Source organism: Aulonocara sp. 'chitande type north' Nkhata Bay, linkage group LG6 (assembly GCF_057382095.1).
Source record: "Aulonocara sp. 'chitande type north' Nkhata Bay isolate Kocher_YH1m ecotype deep benthic linkage group LG6, A_spYH_male_GT1.1, whole genome shotgun sequence".
NCBI classification, from domain to species: Eukaryota; Metazoa; Chordata; class Actinopteri; order Cichliformes; family Cichlidae; genus Aulonocara; species Aulonocara sp. 'chitande type north' Nkhata Bay.
Window position 1 is genome coordinate 25,464,505 of NC_141349.1, and position 26,311 is coordinate 25,490,815.

The following is a 26,311-nucleotide window of genomic DNA, read 5'->3' on the forward strand; positions in this document are numbered from 1 at the left end:
GCACGGCGCTGTAATGTTACCTATCAACCTGCATAGCAATCAACCGGGAATGAATCAGAGGTATCAGAGGAAATGAATCTAACATGAAAGGGAGAAAGAGAGAGAGGGAGAGTGGGGTGTGGGCGGGAAAGTTTAGTAAAGTGGAACTTGGTAACAGATGCGAGGGAGGGGGCGCGGCCCTGAAGGGAAGGGTGGCGGTTGTAAGTTGCATGTTATGTATGCAGGGCCGTGCGCGTGCGTCGGAGCGCACGTTAATGTGTGCACGTGAGCGCGTACACCCATTGAATTTGTGTGTGCAAGCTCGTGCAGGAAAAGGACAGGACATGAGCGCACATTGAGAAAGCGGCTCTTTTACTCGGCGTGATCATTTCACGCTTCCCCCCGAAGCCTTTTTTCCACCTAAAGCGTTTAGTTGCAGCTGACTGAGCACTTGCAGGGAGTGCAATAGGGAGCGGAAGGGTCGAATTATTTCAACCTACAAGTCGCCCCAAAAGTAGGGGACAAAAAAAAGGGGGGGGGGGGGGAGAAAGGGGGAGAGAAGAAAACTGCCCCAGAAAGGGAGAGAGATAGGGAGAGGGAGAGAGAGAGAGAGAGAGAGGAGGAGGAGGAGAGGGAGACGCTGGAAAAAAGTTTTTGATCTTTTCCTTTTTTCTCCCTCCATCGCCTCCCCCTGTTCTAACCGAGTAACATGGACCAGGGGCCCAAGAGTCCTGCGCTGCGGCTGGGAAGAGCAGGTAGGGTCGCGCCGTCTCACTCTGGCTATATTTTTGCTCTCATCAAGAGCTAGAACTCATCTGCTTATCTAGTGAACTTGTGCTTTTCTTGCTTTTTAATTTTATTTACGACAAAACTTTTAAACTGACGTTAAAGTTTAGCTTTTTACAAACGTTTCTTTAAAAAAAAAACTTGCTTTAAAGCCGTTCCAAGTTATTAAACTATTACAAAAACTATACAAAAGTTTCTGGAGTTGATCTCTGCAATGAAACACTCCGTAAACTTTTGTGCTAACTTTGAAGTGTAAAACGTGCTTTACTTGCAATGTTTTCTCTCAAGTTTGTGACTTTTGTGGACAAGTGCAGAAACTTTTAGTCTTCGTGTTGCTGTCTTTTAGAAATTCCTTAGGCTTCATTTAAAGAGATAAAGAAGATAAAAAAAATGTGCCTGAGTGCTGTCGGTTTATAATTTTGCTTCTTTAAAAGATATGTTTTGGTGTTTATTTGCTATTTTGTATTTATTATTATTTTCGTCATTTGCTGGCATAGAAGGAAAAGTGACTGAAGTTGCTGGGTTTGGGTGGCATTGAGCTTCAGGTCATCTCCACGTGTTGGTCAATCACCTGATGGGGTTAGCTTAGTACCGAGTGGGTGATTAGAACTGAAAGGCAACGTGGATTTGCGCAAGATCGTGGTCCCTGTGTATCTCCACGTCTCACAAATGTGTGTAAAATGCGTCTTGTGAGGGTGGCCATGTGAGATATTTGTTTTTCTAGTTTGTTAAACAGAAGTTGGCGTCTCTGGTCGTTTCAGTCAAATGCAAATCTCTAAAGGATGTGAACTCGACTCTTTCCTTCGTGTCTCCATTATTTTATTCAACAGGTTAATCTCCTATAGGCCTATTCATAAAACAGCAGGGTCTGGTACAGCAATGGATCAGGCCATCGACCTTGTTATGGCACCCAATGGATATCACATCATTTCATATTGCTGCCCGCTGTGTCTGCATTGATAAAACGTCGTTTGTCATTAAGAAACTGTGGGTAGGTGATCAGCCTCTTTGAACGGGCTCCACGCAGCTTTTTTTCCTCCAGAAAAGCAACATCTGCTTTCATGACCCCTCCTTTTGCCTGTTAGAAAGAATATTGAAATGTACGCTCACAGATTTAAGACAGCTGTTGAATAACATTTTTAATAGAGGTTCAGACTGCAGTTAATGCTGTTTTGCGCATTCATTTATACTATATTGCGTCAAGGAGGACTTTTGAGAGCATGGCACTTTGTCTTGAAATAGAATTTTTTTTTTTAATCTTGGAGTCACCCTTCTTTGAAAATTTCTCTACAGATGATGCCACTGCTCTGTAAGACAAGCCAGGGCTCCTCTGCAGTCTTTTGTGGAGTGGGCCTAGCCCCTGATAAACGGTGAAAACGATGGGATTTGTAGCAATTGGATGATAGCCTTTTAGCCACTGAGGAAATCAGAGTTTAAAGGAGGGCCCCTCCCATGCTGATGTGTAAAGTCTTCTGGGCCCGGGGCCTGTACCTACGGCCTCTCCATGTTTCCTCTCACTTTAAGATACGTGCCTGGAGTACAAAGGAGAATCAATGGGGAAGAACATGAATCTAGAAAAGCTTCTGGTAGTGCGTGAAAGAGAAAAGCTCGATTCTTTCCATTTAGCTTGGCTGTTATTTCTGTGAATTATTATTAAAACAACAACAACAACAACAACAACAACACGCAAGGCATTTATCTGTCTTATAAGACATTTTCAACACTCGTATATGATGTTAGCTCCCCTTGGCCTGTCTTCTGTCCACAGTAAAATACAGGTGTATTGAGAGTAATACGACCCACTCAGTGATATCGTTTCTCTGCGTATATTCTTCTGCGTCATTCTCTACCAGCCTGTTTTTATGCAGGCGCCTCGGAAACCCAGTGAACTGCTCTGCACTACTCTGACCATTCAAGCTTCAGCTACAGGATTTGTGTTTTCCAAAAGTCAAAGCTGACACGCCACCGTATAAAAGTTGTTGACCAAAACGCTCACTAAACTGTGCAGAGTACACTATGTGATGCACAACCGATACCATGAAAATGGAAGAGAGAAAGAAGTGAGGCAGGGGAGGGGAGGGAGAAAGACAACCATGACCTCACATGGCGTAGCCTGCTTTAGCTTTGACCTCAAGTGCCCCATCATAGTAGAGAAACTAGGCTGATATACGGCCATGAGGCCTTTCTATTCCACCTGGCAGATGACAGACTGGTCTTTACTTGCATTATGAAAGAGCCAAATGATTACAAATAGGACCATCTGATCGGGCCTGTGGGTGGGACAAGCAGTCTCAGCGATTTACCTGCTTGGCACACGGTCGAGTTCCACCCCGGGAAGTCCAAGACGGTTCACTCTCTAGTCCATATATTTTATTTATTAGTTATGACTTTTATATTTTATAAGCAAATGAAAACTTAAGAAGAGATACGGGAGCTTTCTCATTATGTTTACAGTCAGCGGGCGTGTAATAAACGAGCTGGTGGAGTTAACATGCGCTATTAATTTTTCATTGCTTTTTCGTTTTGAGGCTCGGGCGTAAAAAAGCAAAACAGCCGAAGCCTTCTTGGCGGATAGAGGGAAAAGGGGAGAGCAGGAGTGAAAGGGGGGAACTCCTAAACAACAACAGTGGGTTCAATTTGCCTCCAAATGATTAGCACAACTCCACCACATTCTTACTAACGTTTAAAAAAAGTCTACAAACCCTTCATCCTTCTCCTCCTCTTCTTCTTCCTCCTCCACCACTACCACCCTCCCATCCTCCCGTTTCCAGCAGTGGAGAGGTAATGAAATATGGTAATGGATTTGGATCCCCGGATTAAAGTCGTCCTACCCTGATTGAAGTTTTCTCCAAATTTCAAACCCTAAAGCAACAACAATTTGTATACATGATTGATTGTGTTTGGATTTTTTAATTGCTTATGTATTTAATTTGCAAATCGGAGAGACAAGAGCGACGGCTGTAATTTACTTCTGTGGGGAGAGAAGCGCTCGTGTCTATATCTCAGTAAATAAAAACAGACTGGGTGCAGAAGGAGAACGGATTCAGTGACAGAAATACGTAAAGTATCATATGGCAGGTTTTGTTTTTGAGTCTTTGTTTGGAGACCCCTCCAAGATAGCAAAATAACCTGCTCCGCCAATACAATATATATTACGAATTTACTACTAGTAGTTTATATTTATATAGAAAGTAAAATGAGATATTGTCATATTTTAAAACTAGGTTCATTTAGGCCTATTTTAAACGTCACGAGGCCAGGAGATTTTTTTTTCCACTCTTGGTCCCACTTCAGAGAATTTTCAGTATTATCAGCGGTCCCCTGCTTTTCGACATTTTGTTTCGTCTTGTGGCCTAAATTCAGGCCTGAGGTGTAGGTGGCAAATCTAAATATCAAAATTAAAAATATTACTACTACTTCTTTGTGTTTTAATTTTTTTTCTATTTTAATGTTAAGAAAAATGCAAGGCTAAAAACAGAATGAGGCTCGTCTGCTGTCTGTCGTGTTTTTCCACGAGGCCTCATAACTGATGAATACTCAGCAAAGAGATGTGAAATATGAATGAGGATTAGCGTGGATCCTGAAAACAGGGTCTACTTTCAGTGGATTAAAGAACAGAGACGTGGAATCAATGGAGATTCATGAAAACGTATTTTGTGTTTTGGATGTCTGGGTTAGTGAAACAGACAAAAAAGAATAGAAAGAAAGAAAATGTTTGATATGCAGTAATCCCGTGCTGGGATTATTGTTCTTCCTGTTTTAGGAGATATTTTGGTCCTTCTAGGCCTTCACTGGTCTACTTGGAGGACTTAACTTAAGGTATGTTCATGGTAAAGTTCCTGTAGGCCACGTCTTGTCTTCGTGTGTATGTGTGTGCACCTGCATGCGCGTAAGGGGGTGTTGCCCAAGGTTGAACGCCCCCTCGTGGTTAGTTCCGCAAACATCCCATACAGAGGAGCCAGTCTAACCAGAAAGCAAAACCCCAAAGCCTCCAAGCTTCCAGTTTTTCAGAAAGATTTCTGAAACAGCGTCAAAATGTGTTATTTTTCATTTTAGGGATAACTTTTTATTTTCTAGTTATGCTGTACTTGAGTTTACATGAGCTCTCTGGGCTGATGCGCGCTTTAAAATGAGCAGAAGTGCAGATCATGAGAGGAGCAGAGGAAAGACGCTAACAACTGCAAATCAAGAAATCTGCTAATCTAAAAAATTAAATAGACTCAATCATATCACAAACTGACCTTTTCCATAACTGTGCATTGCCTTGAGGTACATCGAGCTCGTAGGTCTTTTGAGGATAAGCTTGACAGGTAGGCAGAATAACCTAAAGACTGTTGTGGTTGTTGTTTAGGTCTCCATTGTGACACTGACTTGACAGATTGTAACAAAAGCCGCATGCTTAGTGATGCTGTTAGACGGGCAGAAATGACTTGTGCGATTCTGCCTCCTGTTTAAGTGTCTGTGAATGACTGTACAAATATATCTAATCAGAGGGGTTTATGTGCATGCGGCACATATGCACCAAAACGATTAAATGTCTAGACACAGGAAGAAGGGAAATAACACTTTTTTAATTTGGCTCATGCTTTAGGCTATTTGCTTGGTTAATATTACCGGAGCGAGGCTTCGATATGCCCTCTCAAATCAGGTGGGACGAGTGCGTATTGAATCCCCTCTTGTAGTTTGGTGAGTAAACGCGCAGCTCGCGAATTGCTTTTCGTAAAAACCGACATCCGTTTGGATCCGCGATCAATTAGGTAATGAGTGGGAATGCATGTTTCATATGTTTTCTCCCAGTTGTCCCCCTAGCTAAAGATTTATAGCATTGTGCTGAAGGAAGAGGGAGGAAACAGAGAAAGTATGCAGGGCCAGTTGTTTTCAAAAACACTCTGACTTTGGTAGACCTGTGCTTACGTGAATATAAAGATTTTATTTATTTTAGTTTTTTATTTTTTTATTTTTTATTTTTTACTCAAACGCGTTTCCCAGAAAGGCTGTGGGCCTATGAAATCTACTTTTGTCCACTTACAGCTACAGTTACTCATGCAACAGAAAGATGGACACTAGCTATTTAAGTTCTTCAGCATCCCTTCATTTATAAAAGCCTGCTGCAACTAAGCCTCATTTTTAGTAATACTCAATTAATTAGCCATTTAATATTGACATGAATAAATTGAGCGCAAATGGGTATAAAGGCATTAGGTTTTTTTTACTTCGTTAATTGAAATTAAACATATGATCATCTACTCCCCGAGCCGGGCGTCCCTTCGCTGAGCCTCACCATTGGCTGACGCGTAAATCTGCGGGGCGTCATTGGTCTACGGGATTCGCTCGAGCCAATCGCCACCCTCCCCCGCCCGATTCTATCTGGGGCTGGCGGTGACGTGTGGCTCGCGCTCACGCTGTGATTGGCCAGATTCCCTGTGAGTGACGGGCAGCTGGCCGGCGCGTGTAGGTTAGGGTTCCAGGGGGTTGGGAGCGCGGGCGCTGTCCGCAAGAGACCAGGTCCTGAAACTCGCCGTGCGCCACCGCGGATGCTGGGCGCAGGCAGCTTTCTATTGTATAGTTAAAGAAGCCCGTTTATGTACAGACTTGAATCGCAGTCTGTGGCGTTTTTTGTGCTTTGAGCGCGGAGAAAAGTAGATCTTTTTTTCCCTTAAATTTCGGAGAGAACTGTTTTTCTTCTCCGGCGCGAAAGAAATCAAAACTCACGCACAAGCCCGCATCTTCGTTTGTGCAGGGTTCCTGGTCAGCAAGGAGGAGGAAGGAGAAAGAGTGACCGAGGGCTGAGTGCTGCCTTTCGTTCCTTCAAACAAGGCAACAGATATCAAGTCATCTTCAGTACCTTCTGTTGAGAAAGAGGGAGAGCGCGTCCCCCCACACCCTCCTCCTGTGCACTTTTTCTGTATTTTACTTTTCTTTTTGGGGGGATGTGAATCTTCAAGATGTGAGCACTTATCCGCTGTCTTTCATGGTTTTTTATGTTGATGGGAGATAACCGAGTTTTCCAGTAGAAGCAACCGAGGACGACTTATCGCAAGAAGCAATGTGCAAAAAAGAACTTGGGACAAAATACAGCCGCGAGTGGATCTGTAACGAATATTTTTGTCTTTTAAAAGCTCTTTTTAATGTTTGTCTTTTTAAATATTTCTGAACAGACTGAGAGGAGAAAGTTCAGCCTCCGCCGGGTTAGTCTCAGTTCAGGGGTCACGGCCAGCGGACCGAGAAGGAGAGAAAGGAGGGAAGGCTACTTTGTTTATTTTGCGTATTTATTTTTTATTTTTTGGCAAAACTTTTAACATTACCTCAATATTTTTACGACCCGGGACTGGTGCAACTTGGTGATAATGAGAAGCTGAAGGAATGAAAGCTTACGCCGTCGTCTCCCTCCTCTGGTTTAGGAGACGCCAGAATAGACCCGCTGTTGTGTCCCATCCCCATGAGGAGGGGGCCCATCTTTGATTCATATTTTTGAGGCCGGTTCTTTCTTCCCCATCCAACTGCAAATCCTCCATTTTCGATGTTTTAATATCGTTGTACCAGTTTATCACAAAGTGTCGCCTTGCCAGCATCGTATTTTATTTTTTAATCAAGAAGAAGAAAAAAGTTCCCTCTTTTAAAGGGAAACAGGCGCTTTTCATTCATTGGAGGTCACGGTCTTTCAGTAATATTGGCCGACTGAAGCGAGGAGTCCGTTGGCATTTTTTTAAAGACTCGTAATAGCTCGCTGGGGCCCTCCAGCCCCATCTTTCCGATGGAGATTCACTGTAAGCACGACCCGTTTGCGGCAATGCACAGTAAGTGTATGCGTTTATAATTTCCTTCATCTGCATCTGCCCTGAACTGAACTGTCTCCCAGACCGACAGCTCTGCGTGCATGTGCAACAATAACAGCAAAGAGTAAAAAAAAAATAAAAAAATAAAAATAAAAATCATAATTCGAAGAATTGAAATGTCGATTTATTTGTAAGAATATATACAAAAACATATGAAAACGTGTTTTTTTGTTTTGTTTTATTTAATTTAAATAGGAGCTCCCGATTTCGGAGAACTCAAAAAACAAAACAAAACAAACATTTTAGGCATTTTCTTTTTCAAATACAAAAAGTGTTTAATATTGGATTGTTTGAAAGTACTTTACAAATATGTTGCGCACGCGTATCTTTAGGCTGCTTGTTATTCTTTCTTATTATTATTTGAAAAAATCAATTATAAGTGACTTTACAATGTGGATATTTTCTCAGTCTTTAAATATGGACAGAAAACATTTACAAATCTTATATCTTATGAAATTATACATTTTTTTGTATTACTTACCTTACCAATTGTTTCTTACAATTTAAAGCTGGATCATTTTTCATAAATGTGCATATTAAAATGTCAAGTAAGTGTAAATCGACATGAGTTTTGGGTAGAATGAGGAGCTGAGGGGATTTGTGAATCGTGTGATGAAATGCAGGTTGCGCACATTGTGTCGGATTTGATGTTTTGTGGGAGATGGTTTGCTGTGCTTCCCTCTTTTGAAGCGAAGAAGTTCAGGGGTCAGAGAGGGTCGGGGAGAGGGAAAGAGAGAGAATGGGAGAGAGTGGGAGAGAGAGAGAGAGAGAGAGAGAGAGACTGGGGTAACAAAGCATGACTAAAAGCTGAACCTGATCCACAAACAGTAACCGCAGTGTTTCTGCACATAACCAGGTTAGACTGCACTTCACACACACACACACACACACACACACACACACACACACACACACACACACACACACACACACACACACACACACACGGATCCAGGAGATTTTGAGATTTTATGCGAGTACCTACAAAAACTAAGCCCTCGTTTTTACCACACAGCAGGACACAGTTTTATGTAGCTCAGTGTCTTGCTTGAGGCTTGAGGACACTTCAACAGAGTAGCTGTGTGTATATATATATATATATATATATATATATATATATATATATATATATATATATATATATATATATATATATATATATATATATACACACACACACACATATATGCAGGGGAAGGCTGTGCAGAAGGAGGGGGATCAACTTTTGGTCACTCAGTCGTGACATGGCGGAGCCTGCTTTGTTTTTTCGGTTCATTTTCCCCTCTCCAAAAATGTGCTGCTGCGCACCTGTGCGTATTTATGAAGAAAGAGTCAAACAGTGATAATAACAAAAAAAGAAGAAAGTCTTCTGCTAATATTAATCATTCTGAATTTGAGCACAAAACCTCTGCTGTAATTATAAGCAAAATGTCAGGTTTATTACAGTGTGCACTGAAACTACTGCAGTGTTTTGTATTTAGAGTGTTAGGCAGTAAAGACTGAAGGCTGATGCTCAAAAAGACGTTTAAACTGTTAAATTCGTTTGGTTTTTTTTGCAAATTTGCATAAAAAATGTCACCCCCTAAATCAGCAGGCTGCACGGTGGCAGTACATGTTGTGTTTTCTCTTTACACTCAAAAGTCAAATAAAGCGTCCTACAAGCGTTTCAGCGTGTGGCTAATAGATTATGCGTTATATTGCACTTTAGTCCCGGAGAGAAGCCGTGTTATGTGACTGACATAGTTTCCCACGGTGTGTTGCTCTGTGGGATTTAAAAAAAGAAAAGAAAAGAAGAAGAAGAAGGAGAAAAAAAGTGCTGCACACACGTATCCAAAAGCTAGAACGAATCACGTTTCCTCTTCCCTGCCGTTTCAGCAAAGCCAATGATCCGCGGTGCTGATGGCAGCGGCGGGGCTAAAGCTATATATGTCAAAGCGCGGAGACGCTTTAAAACGATTACACCTAAAAATGTCAAAGGTAGAGAGAGAGAGAGGTCGGGAGGAATCGACTGTGACGCGTGGAAATGTTGTTGGGAGAGTTTGGATGTGCGCTCCATGCCAGTGTTGGTGTGCGTGTGTGCGTGCAAACGGGTGTGTAGGTGTACTTCACCTCATCAGGAAGTCTGTGAAGCATACGGCCACAGACTTTTAAATTTAAAGCAGAGGCAATAACACACGATCCTAAAGTTTCATGTGTTATTGTGAGGGCGTAACAAGTGCGTGTTCGTCCCAAAAGCCTTTCCCAAATATTTTATTTGACAAAAATCGGAGGTTTTTCACCTACACGGCTGACACTTATAATTAATATTATTTTTCTTGCTATTATTTTTGCTTAAAATCTCATTCCCTACAATCATTTGCCTTACACACTTTTATAACGATGATTGAAACGTGAATAGCCCACATATGTGGCTCATAACAAGCCTGAGCACTCACTAACTTTAAAGAGTTATTTCTACCACGAGCAACACCATAAAATAGGGATATTTAAAATATCTATACCAGGTAATTGTGATGGTAATGAGTTGAATTTCATAATCACGCATTGTAATGGTAATAGAGGCATGCTGAATATTAAGTAGGCGAGGCCGTGGCCTACCGTAGAGACTCGCGAGTTATAGCGTAAAGAAAATATAGATCTGACTTTCTAATGTAGAGCTACACTGAGCCGGAACAACAGCAAAGAAATGTGGAAAAAATGGATTAATCTTAATACAACAGATCGACTCAGACGCCATCGTCATAATCAGTGTCCGCTGCAAATATGAAGTTTACTTTAAATTATTTAGTTTTGGGGGACTTTTTCCTCTGTGAGTTTCTTTGAGCCTCGATTCTTCCACCAAATATTAATTATCCCTCTGTTCACGTAAAGAAAATACAAAATAGCACTATACGTCCAAAACGCCCGCCTGGCACATCTCACCGATCTATCCACTGTTTGCTCAAGGAAATTTGCTTCATCTGTATTCTCGCAGGCGACTTTCCAAACAGGTTTTCGGCCTAAAGTAATTTCTAGTTGTTTTTTTTCTTCCTTTCTTCCCCCTCTAAGACAGGGAGCGGAGAAAAGAGAGAGGGGACCGGTGGCGTTTTGTCGCGATTTCTCTTTTGCTTTATTTTTGAGTCGTCAGGCCGTGACGGCCCAGATGAGAGATGAGAGAGAGAGCTATGTGGACAGAGGGAAAGAGAGAGAGTAAGAGAGACACTGAGGAATGTGGCTGGAAGAGAGAGACAGAGAGCCTAATGGACCTTATTTTCTGGATGGGGGAGCGCGAATATATTCTGCTTTATCTTTGTATTTCCCCCTCCCGGAAACAGTGAATCAATCAAACGTTTAAGGTGGCGCTGGGTTCTTAAGGCAGCTCCTATAAAGGGTAAATAAATAAAATACAAGAGGGATGCATAATGACCGCTGGTCCCCTGGCAGGGTGAAAATGAAGCTGCTGTCTCTGCCAACACCCCCACACTACCACCACCTCTGGAGACTTCAGAGGTTCAGTAGAAAGATATTTAAAAGCCAAGGCTAGTAATTTGGCAAAATCTTCATTCTGCAACAAAGTCTCCTGAGCTGCTGATTGAATTTCTGTGAGCAAGTGGTTAATTTGCTTGGTCAGAGGGATGAATTACTGGCATCTGTCAGTAAACCCACCCAGCTGTGGGAACATCAGCCCGGGTTTCTTCTGTAATTAGTTTTAAGGACAAGAAAGGAAATCATTTCTTCTAAAATTAGGAGAAACTTCCGAGTTCTCTTACTCGGCCTTGCTCTGGGCTAGCACCGTTCACCTCTCCAGCCTGATGCCTAAACATGGCATATAACCCTCTGAAATGAGAACTTGTACAGCGTATTCAGAGAATTACGCTACTGAGGCCGATAAACAAATGCTTTTATAGATTTGCGTTTCTCCCTATCAGTATTTATGGGCTTAGAAAAATAAATTTCAAACACATAATCCACACAGCCTACCCCAAGAATGGTGAGAGTCTGAACGCCTAATACCAACAGTAAATACACAGATAAGTGAATAAATAGTTATCGGGAGGTTTTTGTAGGTCACAAGTCATTCCTCTCCATCTCTTTACAAAGCAAGGCGTATTTCATGCCCTGGCCCAGATAGGAAGGGTGAAAGGAACCATTTCATTTACTCTTATCTGAGGAAGGGGGAGGGAGGGAGAGCGAGAGCGAGGGAGCGTCTTCTCTGCAGATACCTTTGGTCAGGAGGAAGTAGCGCAGTAGGCTTCTATAAACCATTCTAGAAAAAAACCTTCTTTTATTCCTTGAGAGGTTATAGGAAATAATAATAAAGAGAGGAGGAGGAGAAATGCATTTACACATTTAGACAACCTTATAAGGTATTCACAGAATGTCAAAAAAGAGTCAGAGAGCTGACTTTCTCCAGTGGAGGTCAGCTGACTCTTTCTTGCTTTAAGGAAGATCTGAAACTGTACGTGTTTGAGATGTCTCTGCGAATGCTGTACAGGACTGGGCAGTGAGTATTCCCAGTAAAGTCTTAGTAGATCAACAAATTGATCCCTTATTACAAAAACAGTAGGGTCAGGGGTGCCCTGTAGGCTCCAGGAGGGTCAACTGACTGCCTATGAATGACTATGAGCAGGCTCGTCTCTTCTACTTAAATTCTGATTATGAATTTTCTGATAAATACATAAAATCTGTTCACATGTTTTACAAAACATATGGTTGGGAAGTTTACTGGAGGAATTAAGGGTGATAAAGGGGGCTATGATGTTGTTCAAGTTATGTAGCCCACCGGAGCAAATTTGTAAATTGTGATTTTGGATGTTTTAATTAAATAAATCTAGTTCCATTTGACTCGTTGCTGTGTATGCTTTCAAGAGCAATAAGTTCACAGTACCCGTTAGTATGAAAAAAGCCTTTGAAAGCCAGAAATGTCCTTAATGGGAAATAAAACAGAGCACACTGAACAGTTGTGAGGTACAAATTCTTATTTTGGAAAATAAAATAGATAATAGACATCAAGAACTCATGAAGAGCTTATCACAAGGATAAAACACGTTTCTTATTTCAGGTGAATGGTCCTCTTCATTCAGCCACTGCTATATCTCAACGTAACATTACTGTATTATTAGCCATCTGAAATATAATGAAAGCACGAAGAAACCTTTTGCATACAGAACATAAAAAAAAACATGGTACCTCAGCACTGAATGATTTGCAAATCCATTGTTAAGTTAATAAAAAGGGGTGAGATTTAACATTTCTTATTCATAGAGTTAGAGCAGACAGGGACCTTTAGTCTCTGTTCTACAGTAAATTTCCCAAAAGCTCTGACATTTTGATGAAGTGTGACTCAGTAGCGTCTACAGTACATCATTCAAATCTCTGTGAAGTCTTCCGAACTCCGTCCTTCCAGTTTGTTATAAATTTAGGACATCCAAACCCAGGATAGTAACACATCTGATGCTATACGAAGCAAACAGTCTACAGAAGCTTTGCAGTACTTCCTCCGATGAATCCACTAAACGTGTAGAGCGGAAATATGAAAAATGACAATACATAAGCGCTAATTGGGTGAATGACTTCTTTGATTGAACAGGTTTAAAAGTAAATAACAAATCGATTAAACACAGCTGATGGTAAAGTTCATGCTGCTTGTCTCTGAGCTGTGGCTGAGCCCAGCTCACAGGGTCATATTACTCTGCCTGCGTTTTCCTGTCTTTCATAAAGAGCGATTGCTTTTCAAATTGTGCTCTGCAGCAGACGTCTGCATAATGAGACTTCTTCTATCTGAAAAAAAAATAAAGCAGTAAGGAAGCGAGTCGCCGTCCACGTTAGCCATTTGGAAATAGCTTTGTTTGATTTCACAGAATGAGACTCTCCACTCTTCACATTTTTGTATTTATCTCTCCTGTATTGACCTATTTATATTTATGCTGGAGAAAGCTGCGAAAGTGCGTGTGTGTGTGTGTGTGTGTGTCTTTCTTTATTTTATGCTGATGGAGAGAAGTTGAGGACAGGGGGACAGGTTCAGGGGACAGCACGGTGTTTTAGGGGGTATCCCTGCTGGGGTAATGTGTTTAAAATCTATTACCCCCACAGCTAGGATTAGTGTGTGTGGGAGAGTGTGTGTCTGTGTGTGTGTTTCCCCTAAAGACGCAATCACTATGGTAATACAAAAGCCAGTGGATTAAATGGTTGAAATTTTTTTTCTATTTCATTTAAACTTTGCCTTTGGAGGGAAACACACACACACACACACACACACACACACACACACACACACACACACACACACACACACACACACACACACACACACACACACATATGTTTAAGAAACCTGGGGAAAGTTTCTGTTGGTGGATGCAGTTTAATCATTTACCCCAAATTCCAGGATTCTGACCTGGCCCGGCTCACGGGGTCTCACAGCGTGGTGTTTACAAATGTATAAATGGTGTAGTCTGTTTAAGTGCATCTTCTGTGATATGCTGCTGACCTGCTCAAAATGTATTTCCAGTCAGTAGAAGCTTGGATATTTTCTACTATAGGAGAGCTGAAAGAAACTAGATGGACACAGATCATGTGCATATATATAAATTACTCTCCTTTGCAGTTTTGCCCTTGTCAGTTGTGGCTGCTGTTTAAATCTGTTTATGCAACTTTCTAATAGACGGCTGTGGTTTTCTGTGACTTATGGATACAGAAGAAGTTTATTCAATTATGCAAAGGTTCAGCTAGTCTTTTCTTCTATTCTACTTTTGCTGTCTTTCATTCATTTCCTTGTACTTTCATCCCTTCATCCCTCAGAGGGAATATTAGCGGTGTCTTTCGCTAAGGGGCCAAGGCAAGGCCTTGGTCAATAATTAATTAAAATCCCTTCATTTACTCAAAATCTTTGCTTAGCCTGCCCCTGGTGAAATTGGGCAAAGTTTGCACTTTGGAATAGTATTATTATGCTGAGCAGGATAAATCACAGGCGGGAGAGAAAACAGATGTATTTGAGATAGTAAATTAACTAAGCTAAGCCAGCTAAGCCAAGGGCCAACAGCTGTGGGACTGCAGCCTAGAAAGTGTTGCTGAAGTAACTATTTCTCAGGCAAACAAATGTAAATGTACAGAAACAAGCTGTTAATGGCACAGATCCAGCATCAATTTACTGAATGAGAAGTGATGTTATTAAAATAAAGCTCATCGAGTGTTTAAGTAGAATGGAAAAGCACTATATACGAACCAATCAATTGACCTTTTCCCAAAATAGAGGAAGTAGCCTCTAACTGCTGTGCTGCAGACTAGACTACCTTAGTGCTGATATGAGGTGTAAAGATTGTCTGAAATGCCCTTAAACAAGCTGGTTTTTGCTGCTACTTTATACAGTGAAGCTGTTAAGTTTTTGTGTTCTTCTGTCTGATATTGTTTTGACCTTTAACTTGAACCAAGTCTTGGTCAGTCTTTGATATGCGAATATAAGGATAATGGATCAATTTGTATGTTTGATTGTGTTGAAAAAGTTACATCAAGATCTTTGACTCTTGCCTATCCAACTGTCTGCCATGTATCAAGAATGTAATCAGAGGAAATGAGAGGATTTTGTAATTAATTTCCACTGAGTCCTTTTTTTTTTGGTTGCATATCGAGTTAGATTTCAAGGTTATCTTTGATTTCAGTGCAATTTTTCATGCATTTCTTTCTGTTGTTCCTCATTGGCTTCTTGCCCATCTCAAATTCTCATTCTCTTCTAGGACATGGTGGCGTGAACCAGCTTGGAGGTGTGTTCGTAAATGGCAGACCCCTCCCAGATGTAGTTCGCCAGCGAATAGTAGAACTTGCCCATCAGGGGGTTCGGCCGTGCGACATCTCACGCCAGCTACGAGTCAGTCATGGATGTGTCAGCAAGATACTGGGCAGGTAAGAAGCCGACCAGCACCTACACTCGTGTGTGTGATCAAAACACATCAACCTCCTCATTCAGTACTTTAAAGGATCCCTTTTCACAATAAGTTAACCTTTAAACGATGCAGTGGAAGACCAAGTATCTTCACCTTTACTTGTTGGATTTATTTGTGTTTTTCTGGTTAGTTTTTTTTCCATCAGGTGAAAAGAACACACACAGGCTGGTTCAGCATGTGTCAGACTGAAGCTCCTGTAAGGTCATACTGACTCCTTTGGTGTCAGTTCTGCTGTGTTCTTCAGTTTCCTCCACATGCACAAGCTGCGTTTTCCAAAGTGCCTCCATTTTCGCTCTGCTTCTTACTTCTCTCACACGGTTCTCTGCTCTTTTCTTGCTTTTCACCTTCCTCTCCCCTCTCCTTATATCCTGTATTTTTTTTGTCCCCCCCCCCCCTATATTTCTGTGTCTCTCCTCACTCCCCCTTTTCTCTCTCTTTCTGTCTCTCCCTCTGCCTTTTTCAAAGCTAAATTCAAGAGTAAATCCCTGTTCGTTCCATCCCTCAGAGAAGAAAGGGGGACAAAAGGGAAAAGATTCATCACTTTTTGGAATTAGCATCAAAATGAAAGTGGCACCATATTTCTGCACCAAAAAAAGACAGAGGGAGATGGAGAATGGGAGAAAGACATGAACAAGGGACACAATCAAAAGGGAAAAGGCGTGTTAAAGAAGACGAGTGCAGGAAAAAGAAAAACGAATGAGAGACAGAGAGACCATTTGTGAGGACGGAGGGGAAGGATTAGCTACAGCGACCCTCAGCTATATCAAAAAATGTGCTGCTCATTGTTCTCCCATGCCTCTCTTTCTCCGTCTCTCTCTTTCCGTCTTTCTCTCTCTATCTCTCTCTTTCTCTCTCTCTCTCTCTCTCCCCTTTCCTGGCCGTTCAACTCACTGAAGCGTTACCATGAGGGGGGAGGAGGGGAGGGGATCGAGGGATGGAAGGAGGGAGGGAGGGTTGTTTTATCCTCTCCTCTCTCTCTGGTGCCAGCAGAACAAAAACACCAACTCTACCACCCTGTGTGTGTTTGTGTGTGTGTGTGTGTGTGTGTATTGGCTCATCGTTGTGCAGATATCAATAACTACGCTCATTTATTCACCAATGATTCAGCTGTGAATAATTTAAATAGTTTTCCATTTGAAAATAGATTGTTTTTCCTTTAGCTGTGTTTATACTCCAGCCGTGAATAGTCAAAAATGTGGAACACACACACTCACCCCCCCCCCCCCCCCCACACACACACACAGAAAGAAAGACAAGGAAGTGCACATTTACAGGAACTCGCATCTTCACGGAAAGGATTACTCTACCGTACAGTGGAGAGAGAGAGGGCGAGAGGAGAGCAGCAGCAGGTTTAAGACTGACTGACAGCTTGCATCCACACACAGCATCCCCCCTTTTTTCTGCAAGCTGTGTAGCGCATTTGCTGTCCTCCCACCCCCTGTCCCCCCCATGCCCCTTCTGCATGCAAATACATTCATGACATAGCCATGGTGGACATGAAACGGTTGTGTGAGTGCGTCCCGTGTGCACATCTGTGTGTGTCGGTGCCATCCTCTTCCTGCATCTGCGTAATAACGTGAAATTGCTTAAGAGAACAGAAGCCGATCGCGGGACGAGTCAGGCCCTAAAAATGTTGCGTGACAGGTGTTTGAGCTTATTGCATTTAGCCTTTCAGCTGACTCTGACATCTGCAGCGAAATCGGCAACATTATGTAACTGGCAGTGAGGGTTTTAGCACGCCTTGATTTAACAAGGTGTATCCCAACGAGAGCAGAGTCTCTGTTTGCGAGAAGGAGCTGAGCAAATCAGTCAAAGATACAAAATAAAACAGAAATAAAGAAAACTAAAAGAAAGGATCAAATATACAGAAAGATTCCCTCGAATTTGCAGTATATTTGACCAGCATTATCTGACCGGTGTGAATAAATACAAAGTCTTTGATACAAACTCTATCCACACACAGATTATAAATACACAGTGCAATCATTAAATCTTCAAGGTGCTTTCAAGAGGAAATATTTCCACGGCAATATTTCGATTTAATACAGAACCTTTTTGGTTAAAGAGGATTTTAAGCCTATATAGCAGACACATTTGGACCTCATCTGGGGTACTTTCCACAGCTGTTGGGCAGGTACATCCCTAGAAAGTATTATGTGGCCAAAAATATCCCAAAAGTTATGACACAACTGGCATCAGGCTCATTTTAAGGAGAACTGTGACTGAATTCACATGTGGGCAGATATGAGCCACCTTTGGGCCAAACATTCATTGCATTCTGAGCAATGCAATATTCATAAGTCCATGCAGCGCATGGGCACTGAAGCTGTTTTTGCGATCTTCCCTGCTTTATGCGATGTGATTCCTCGCCACATCAAAAGATCAGCCCAAACCAACACGGAGTTTCAATTGTCAGAATTACCCAAATAAAAAGTTCTGTTTGAAATTCAAATTCAATTAAAAAAAAAAGATGCAGCTGATGGAGGATTAGCAAATAATCACACCCATTTCATACCTCAAATTAAGCAAATTAGGACAAGAACCACAAGTGATCAAAAAATTTGGACACTAAGAAGATTTACAGGCTACAAAAACTATTTTAATTGACATGGCAACATGACAGACTCGGGGGGGGGGGGGGGGGGGGGGTTAGCTGTCTATCGTGAGTGGAAAAAAGACCTTAGACAGGAGGAGCACGTCCAATGTTTGGTGTGTAATCCAGAAATAAGTCCTGACCACAGGAGGGAAGGTCATTCCTCTGTTGGAGAGCTTGAAGGGAAAATAGCTGAGTCCAAGTGGAGCAATGTTCAAACCACCACCAAGAGAGGTGAAGTAGAGGGGCAGTAAAGCAGAAAGCTGCTTTATGTTATATCTGGGTTCTTTGGAGTCTAGATTCCCCTTCTACTCGATTTAGCAGTGAAACAGAACTCCCAATAATTATTTCAGCATATTTGATTCTGTCACAGAAATTACCTGGCCACTTTTCAGCTTCAATAGGTGAAAGAAGAGGAGTTAAAGGATAAGGACACCGATACGAGAAATTTATTTTAAAAAAATCCTTCACATTTGTATCTTATTCCTCTCTGCCACTGACCTACATTGTTGTCCATTCGCTGTTAAAAACACAGAAAAAAAGCCACACTGTTGGGCTCTGTGTTAGTTTATTCACTGTCCTCGTGCTGTGAAGAGCCTCGAGATCTGACTCCACACCTGTTGATGTATATTTGAGAAAATGAGGAAAGTATAGAAGAGCACCAACCTCATGCTTTTAAAAAAAAGCATGTTCAGATTCTTATTTGGATGGAAACTTGAACTGAAATATTTTCAGATGCGGCGGCACAATCTTGATTAAGTACTTTAACCCAACTAAACTCGGCCTTGTTTCTCTTTTATGTTTTTTTAATTAAAGTTTTTTTTCAGGTTTGGATTTGGCACATTTTAATAAGGAGCTGTATGCATAAAAAAACGAACTAAAAACAGAATTTGCAGATTTCATATTCCATATGATTCTATTAACTTGTCCTCTCGTTCCTCCCCGTATGATCAATGCAAGTGTCTTTTAATTGGCAGGTACTATGAAACGGGCAGTATCCGCCCTGGGGTAATTGGGGGATCCAAACCAAAGGTTGCTACACCAAAAGTGGTCGACAAAATCGCCGATTACAAACGCCAAAACCCCACCATGTTTGCCTGGGAGATCCGGGACAGGCTCCTAGCAGAGAGAGTTTGTGACAACGACAGTGTTCCCAGCGTCAGCTCCATTAACAGGTACGACGGTCTGCATGCTTTGTGTATGTTTGTTTGAGTTTGGGCGTATAGCAACAGGTACAGCCTATTGGTAGAGCTCAGAGCAATATAATACTCTGTGTTTTATGTGTGTGTGTGCCTGTGTGTGAGTCTGGGAGTGGAAAAGAGAATAGTAAAGAGGCCCCAGTCTCCATATGTATGAAGTGGCTGCAGCTCAGTGGTTCAACACGATGGTACAATGACAACCCTTTCCCCTGAGCATAGAAGCAGAGAGAGAGAGGGAGGGATGGTGAAATAAGAGAGAGAAGGAGTGAGCAAAAGAGGCAGACAAAAGGGAAGGAAGGTGTGTGGGGGTAAGGAAAGAAACAGACACAAAAGGAAAGGAAAGAAAGGAAAAGGGAGAAAAGGAAATGAGAGGAGAGGAAAAAAGGGGAGGAAAGGAAGAAAAAGGAAAGGAAAGAGGAAGAAAAGGCTTGCATGAGCAGCCAAGCAGGAAGTGTGAGGCCCCTCTGCCATGTCAGCCTGCCTCAGCCACTTCACACACACACACACACACACACACACACACACACACACACACACACACACACACACACACACGCACACACACGCACAGACACATATACACAGTTTTGCTCCCACGATGGTCATGTTCTCTCTGTCACTCAGGATCTCTCTCACGCACACTCACACAAACCACTTCACACACACTAATATCCCCTCTCTCCTCCTGCAGGATCATCCGGACTAAGGTTCAGCAGCAGCCTGGTCAAACGGGCTCAGTGTCGGCTCACAACCTAGGTAGGTTGCTGTTCGAAAATCCTGTTTCCAGCCATCAAAGCCAATTTTTTTTTTTAACAAAAGAAGTGTTTTTGTGTAAATCTCTCCGGAGAGGATCTTCTGTGCTGAACAAGAAAACAGAGTTTCTGGACCTGTGTGAAGACAGGATGCTATGTGCCACAAAGTTCCAAATCTACATTGCATCCTTACAGTCAGCTTTAGATTGTCATTTTCCACGTAAGAAGTATGTTTAGGGTTTGTTTCTTTTTTACCAGAGTTTTGTGTGATGGTCAGGTTCATTTAGCCTTTTTGGGCCAACCGAGAGCTGACTGAAGAACGAGTAAGGTAGGGTACGATCAAACAAAGGTGACCGGCTGGATATAAAATAACAGTTACATATTAAGCTTTCATATTCTTGGCCCATCCGCTATGACGACTGTAACCGAAAGCACACTGGTAACATTATTACAGTAGTGTACAATGTAACTATTAAGACGTACAATAGTCCCAATAACAACAATCAAAGGGATCCACGGCGTGAAACCATGTCATCCTAAATATAACTGTTTCATAAATAAGTCAACAAAAATGCTCAAGTCATTGTAATATCAAAGCATTAGAGATCTTTATCAGTTCCTTCTCAAATGGGTACTAGATTAGCAACACTGGCAAGCATTTAACTCTTTGATTATTGGAGGTTATGACTGGAAATTGATTATTTACAATGATATTCAAGTTCAAAGCGAGGATGCACCTGGTGAGGCATATTCTCACGGGCTAGAAAAGATCATATTTACGGTTTCTCAGTTACATCACCAAATTATTACTTATAGGTTAATGGACTTCTTGTGACCTATGCACCAAACTTTACACTATGCATATTCATAAACACATTTTTTTTCATCCATATTGCTACAAGCAGTGATTAGTGGGGAAGGATACACAGCTTTCTGCCCCCTTTGTCAGATTAATTCAGCTGTGTTTTGTTTGAGCAACATAGTAGTTTGAAAATAAGTTTGAGTATATTAGCAACAGGTAAACTTTTGCTTTAGTTAGCACGAGTTAAAATTATGTTAAGTGCAGCTGGATGAGATCCAAAACCAGACAAATATTAAAGGACTTATCGGAAGGTTCTCATTATATATTTTTAATAAAGGACCCGTAACCTTTGTCAGTATACAGTTAATTATCCTGTTAGACACTGAAAGACTATATCTGTGGCATCTATGGCTTGAACATTATTTCCTTTTATTCGATGAATATCGCAGCGTACACACAGATACGATAGCCTTTCTCTCTCTTCCTCACTTTGCCCTGCAGTGGATTGTGTTTCAGAGTCTCTCATATCTTCATAATCGCACATTGTCTATTAATCTAAATTAATTTCACACACACTGCTCCCTGACTCCTGCCTTTTACTCACATTTAAGCGACACACACACACACACACACCCTAGATGCAGTGAGACACACACGCACACGCTTACAGATTACACAGATAAATGGGTCCCACTCCCAGGCGGAAAATTGAACATTTGGATTTGCAGAATAAAAGCGTTACGTTCTGATAAAAAAAAGAGTGAAAAGAAAGAGAAAGGAAAATCAGATAATTGAAGTGCTAAATCAAGTGATGGGAATAGGAGGGATATGCATTCATTATACTCTCCTTGTCGTTAGCGAAAGAGTAACGGCTTGAAGGGACTTTGATCCTCTGGTTTACCTGCCTTTTTTACCCCCTCCTTCTTCTTTATTGCCATTTCAGTCTTGTCTTTCTCTGTTTGGGGGGTCTGCTGGGAGAGGGGATTAGTATGTCTGTCTCCACACCTTTCTGTCCCTCCTGGGATACCATACTGTCACTCAGCCCCACGTCCGCTTACAGGGGTACAGATAAGGGACCAAGAAGTGAGCGACTGTATGTTTAAGCCTGTGCCTGCGTGTCAGGAGGTTGCAGGATGCGTGTGTGTGTCCGTGTTACTGAAGCGGTGACAAGTATGTCGCTGTGTCACCCGGCAAAGAACTTGTCTCCTCCAGGGGGAAGATTAAAGGAAGAGACAACAAAGAGCAAAACACTAACAGAGGCTGGTCTTTTGTGTCTTTTCCTTTAGTTTCAATTTAGCCGATACAACCGAGTGAAATTTAGAGAGAAAAAATGGACTTTTATTGATTTTTTAAAAAAGAATAATAATTAAGATTTATATTGTGTGGCAATCATGCCACAAATATATGAATAAGGACACTTGATTGTTGTTTTTCAAGCCTGAAAGGCATCCGCACACACAGACACACAGAAGAATTTCTCAGAAAGAGCTTTGTGCACAAAAACTATAGCTTACTGTTTATTTTCAATTAAATATTTGTGCTTTCAAATGAGATCCAAAGACACATGCAAATATATTGGATTCAGTTCATTTTGGTGAGTGTTTATAGAGTTTTGTGACACAGTACATTAAAATATACAGTCTGTGATATTTCAGCAACAGCCAGAAATTCATAAAACACTTTGCTGTCTTCTTTTTCTTATCATTTTATCTGAGATGTGATCATAAAGTAAAACATGAACATTTTAAAAAATACACTCTTTTCTTTATAAGTAATTGTTTTATTGAAAGCAAATGTTTCAGTGAGTTAAAGAGTCACTTATGCCTTTTTAATAAAATCACACAGCTTACAAGAGTAAGTGTCCACATAACACAATAAATGTGTTGTGCTTTCCCCCATTTTATTTTACAATACGACTCTGAGATTAAGTAATTCCTCATTTCAGTCATCTGTTTTTTGGGTGTTCTTTTGCTTTCTCAGTATATCCTTTAAAGTGTTGGCATTGTCATGTGATCTGTCTGCAGCAACGTCCGTGCCAGCCACACAGGTCTCAGCAGTGACCAGCGACTCGGCCGGCTCCTCGTACTCCATCAGCGGCATTCTGGGTATCAGCTCAGCTGCTGATGTAGGCAAGAGGAAGAGGGATGAAGGTGAGCAAACAGTTATGCTTTGTATATGTCCCACTTTGCTAATTTTTCCTGGTGGATGCACAAGGCACACGAGAATCTAACACACAAGCAACAGCAACGGGACATGTGAATAAAATATCTTCATTGAGGAACGCAGATTTATTTACTAACAGTGTTTCATGGGATAGCAACCCGAGAGGCCAGCTCATGCACGCACTATCGATCATATACTTCTGTCATACTTGGTCAATGTTGCGTGCTAATGTATATGCGAGCTTGTGTATGTGCTCATAGGTACTGGATGTATATATTTGTGTACGCTGATATGCCTCCACGTGTTTGCTTGATTGTGTGTGTGTGGGGGGGTGTGTGTGGGGGGGTGTCAGTGGCATTAAAAAGCCATCACACAGACGGTCTCCTACGGTAAATGAGACAGGACCAGATGTCGGAGCGAGAGGGGGTGACAGAATGCCACTGGGGGCTATTTCGCTCTCTCTCTCCCTGACACACACACACACGCACACACACACAGATACAGTGTGGGATCCTTTTTCCCACTGCTGATGAATTTTCAGAACACTCCAGCAGGTTCCAGGTGAATCCCAGGTGCACCTTGATATGCTCGGATTCAGCCCACTTAACCATCAGTAGAGTACAAAGACTTTAGACCCAACGCAGACATAGAGACATGCACACATATATCATTGATACACTGGATCAAAGTTTGACTTACTATGTGAACAGTTTGTCCATTGATAAATGAGGTTTTAGCTCATTCCAAAATAACAACAAATTGCACTCTCATCCTGTTCAGCGATCATCCGCTGGTTGGGGTTTCCTCCGTCTTTCTGTTGCAACTGCATAAAACGTCAAAATATGTTACAAAGTTAAGGTTGAGGTAGAAGACTTGGTGTATCCATAAAAGCAAAATGTGACATAGTGTTCTAAAAGCAGGCTTAAACACCCGGTGAAGCTTGAGACACACTCTAGACTTTAAAAACTGGGGCAGACAAAGAACCTACACGATGAGGAAACTGCCTTTTCTCACATTAACACTTGAAACAAATGTAAAATGGCAATTTTCCCTCACATTTTCCACATTTCGTATTCATTAAGTTATCTCGCATGCACACCTTGACTTACCTTGATGTGCATGTATGATATCTGCGCAACAGAACTGAAGAGAAACAAATCAAATTCAAATGTTTTAGATATATTCGGTTAAATTTTACACTAAGTTTGACGGGACTCTGATTTTAGTTGCTGCTCTTGAATAAGATCAGAGCACTTGCACAGAGCACAGTGATTGTCATGTCCACATTTTGGCTCACTGACAGAGTAAAGACTGAAAGATTAACAGATTCACCTGTGTTAGTGATCATAAGTCTGAACGGCCACAGTGAAACTGGTCTCTGACTGATTTCATCCATGCCTCTTTGACATAAATAATATGAAGTATTAATCCACCCCATTCTGTGCTGTATTGTCTTCAGCAGAAACTCTGCAGTCAGATCTGTTGCTGAAGGAAAGTATCTGTAGCCTAATTAGCGGTATTATTGTTTCACTTTGTTCTTTATGTGCATGACACACTACACCATGTGCTACATGTGTGGTCTGTCTGCCGGTTTTCTATGACTGCTGCTGGACTTTCCATTTCACAGTTCGAATCGAAACATTGTATCACTTCTCGTTTCATTGAAGCATTCAGAAAGCATCATTCGAGCATTATGTCTCTCCGTGTCACGTTTCGCTTGTGTGTTTTATCTGCAGCGTTTCTGTGCCAGAGGTCTGCGCGGTTGGCTCTGTGGTCTAATTAACAGCATTGCTAATCACAGCTTCCATTAGAGCAGCCCCCGCTGGATAATGACACACACACACGGCAAGGGGCGACAGGGGGAACAGCATGCACAGACATGGACAGACAAACACATACACAGGCAAACAATAAGGCAAGCTTCTGACGACGAGTCACGGCCATATGCCCGTCTTTGCAGACATTCTTACACACGGAGAAGGAAGGCATAAACCCACAGTACACTACAGTGACACACCGGACATCACCAAGGCTCTTTTGTTGACTTTGTCTGTCTCTCTTTGTACAGGTGGATATATCACACATACAGCAATGTGACAGTTTGTGTAGTTCAGAACACATTTAGAACAATGATACCATTGGTCCATTTTTTGGGGGGGCGGGGGGGGGGGGGGGGGGGGGGGGAGCCTTGAGTCAGTCTGTTGCAATTTTCCTGAGTTTTTTGTGTAAAAAATCCCCAAACACACTGCAGCTCTTATTTTTATTTATTAATTCATTTATTAGAGCAGGTTAATGTTAGCTGAATCCTCTGATGATCCTAAGGCGGCATGGTCTGCATGCTTAATAAACAGGCATTTTATTACATATGCAGCCCATACTCTTTTAGTGAGCCTCCTACGTGACAGAGAGGATTAACAGTGGCCATTGACTCTTTCCTAAACTGGTATGAGAAGTTATACCTTTTCCTAATGATTAAATCCACTAACCCTGCTGATAAACCAGTACAACTAGTTACAAATTGCTTCGCAATGTGCTTAAGCCATAAGCTTATACTGGAGCATGTGGAGTGACCACATAAACTGAACAAAAGAAACCTTTTGACCACAAAAAACAAGTTGTTACTGAAAATATTCTGTCCCACTACATCATCTGCTACTCTGCCAATATAGCCAGTAAACTGTACCAACATCAGTAAACATACAGAGTGGTTCATCCATTGTTTTGTAGCTGACAGGCTGTTTGCTAGTGTAGGTAAACCTCTTGTCTAATTCCCATAATTCTCACATCAGTCAGTGGTATTCTTTGCATCTGTCTCACTCAATCACCCCCCATGAAGTTGAATTTTAACTTGGTACCAACTCATTTTGTGCCTCCACCAATTATTTAGTCTCTCATTGCTACATGTTGTTGAACTCCACACTCCCTGGTGTCCACAGCATCTCAATTCCTGCAGCAGATTGTGTTTACTCTTTGAATTAAATGTGTTGTGGAAAATATTATGTTTTCAATAATGGAATGTATCTACAGAGACAGAGGTATAAATAAAGCAAATGATATTCTAGCTCACAAGAGGCACCCCACTGACTCCTCAATTGAACTGTTGCCATCTGGTCAACAATATTGCCCCCTCGATTTGCTAAAAACACATCTACATTAGAACGTGTTCTCCAGGCCATTGACTTTTAAAACTGGTAAAACATAAATCAGTAGTTCTGGTGCTGAGCTGGTCTGGCCATCCTAATCTGTTGCAAGGTGCGCAGTATGAGTGAAATGATGCTTAGT

General features: G+C 41.7%; 1 protein-coding gene across 4 annotated transcripts in view; it reads left to right on the forward strand.

The window, feature by feature from the left end:
• The first annotated feature begins 572 nt into the window (after window positions 1–572).
• Window positions 573–26,311, forward strand: part of pax5 (paired box 5) — a 56,943-nt gene continuing 31,204 nt past the window's right edge. For 2 of the 4 annotated variants that reach the window (XM_086295845.1, XM_086295847.1), the window contains exons 1-5: window positions 573–734; window positions 15,314–15,479; window positions 19,091–19,288; window positions 20,004–20,068; window positions 22,891–23,016. In XM_086295845.1, coding sequence (XP_086151971.1) covers window positions 689–734; window positions 15,314–15,479; window positions 19,091–19,288; window positions 20,004–20,068; window positions 22,891–23,016 — 601 coding nt within the window. In that variant the 5' untranslated portion in view covers window positions 573–688. Of the gene's footprint in view, window positions 735–6,456; window positions 7,563–15,249; window positions 15,480–19,090; window positions 19,289–20,003; window positions 20,069–22,890; window positions 23,017–26,311 lie in introns of those variants that run through there. The other 2 variants (XM_086295846.1, XM_086295843.1) reach the window with 2 other exon arrangements.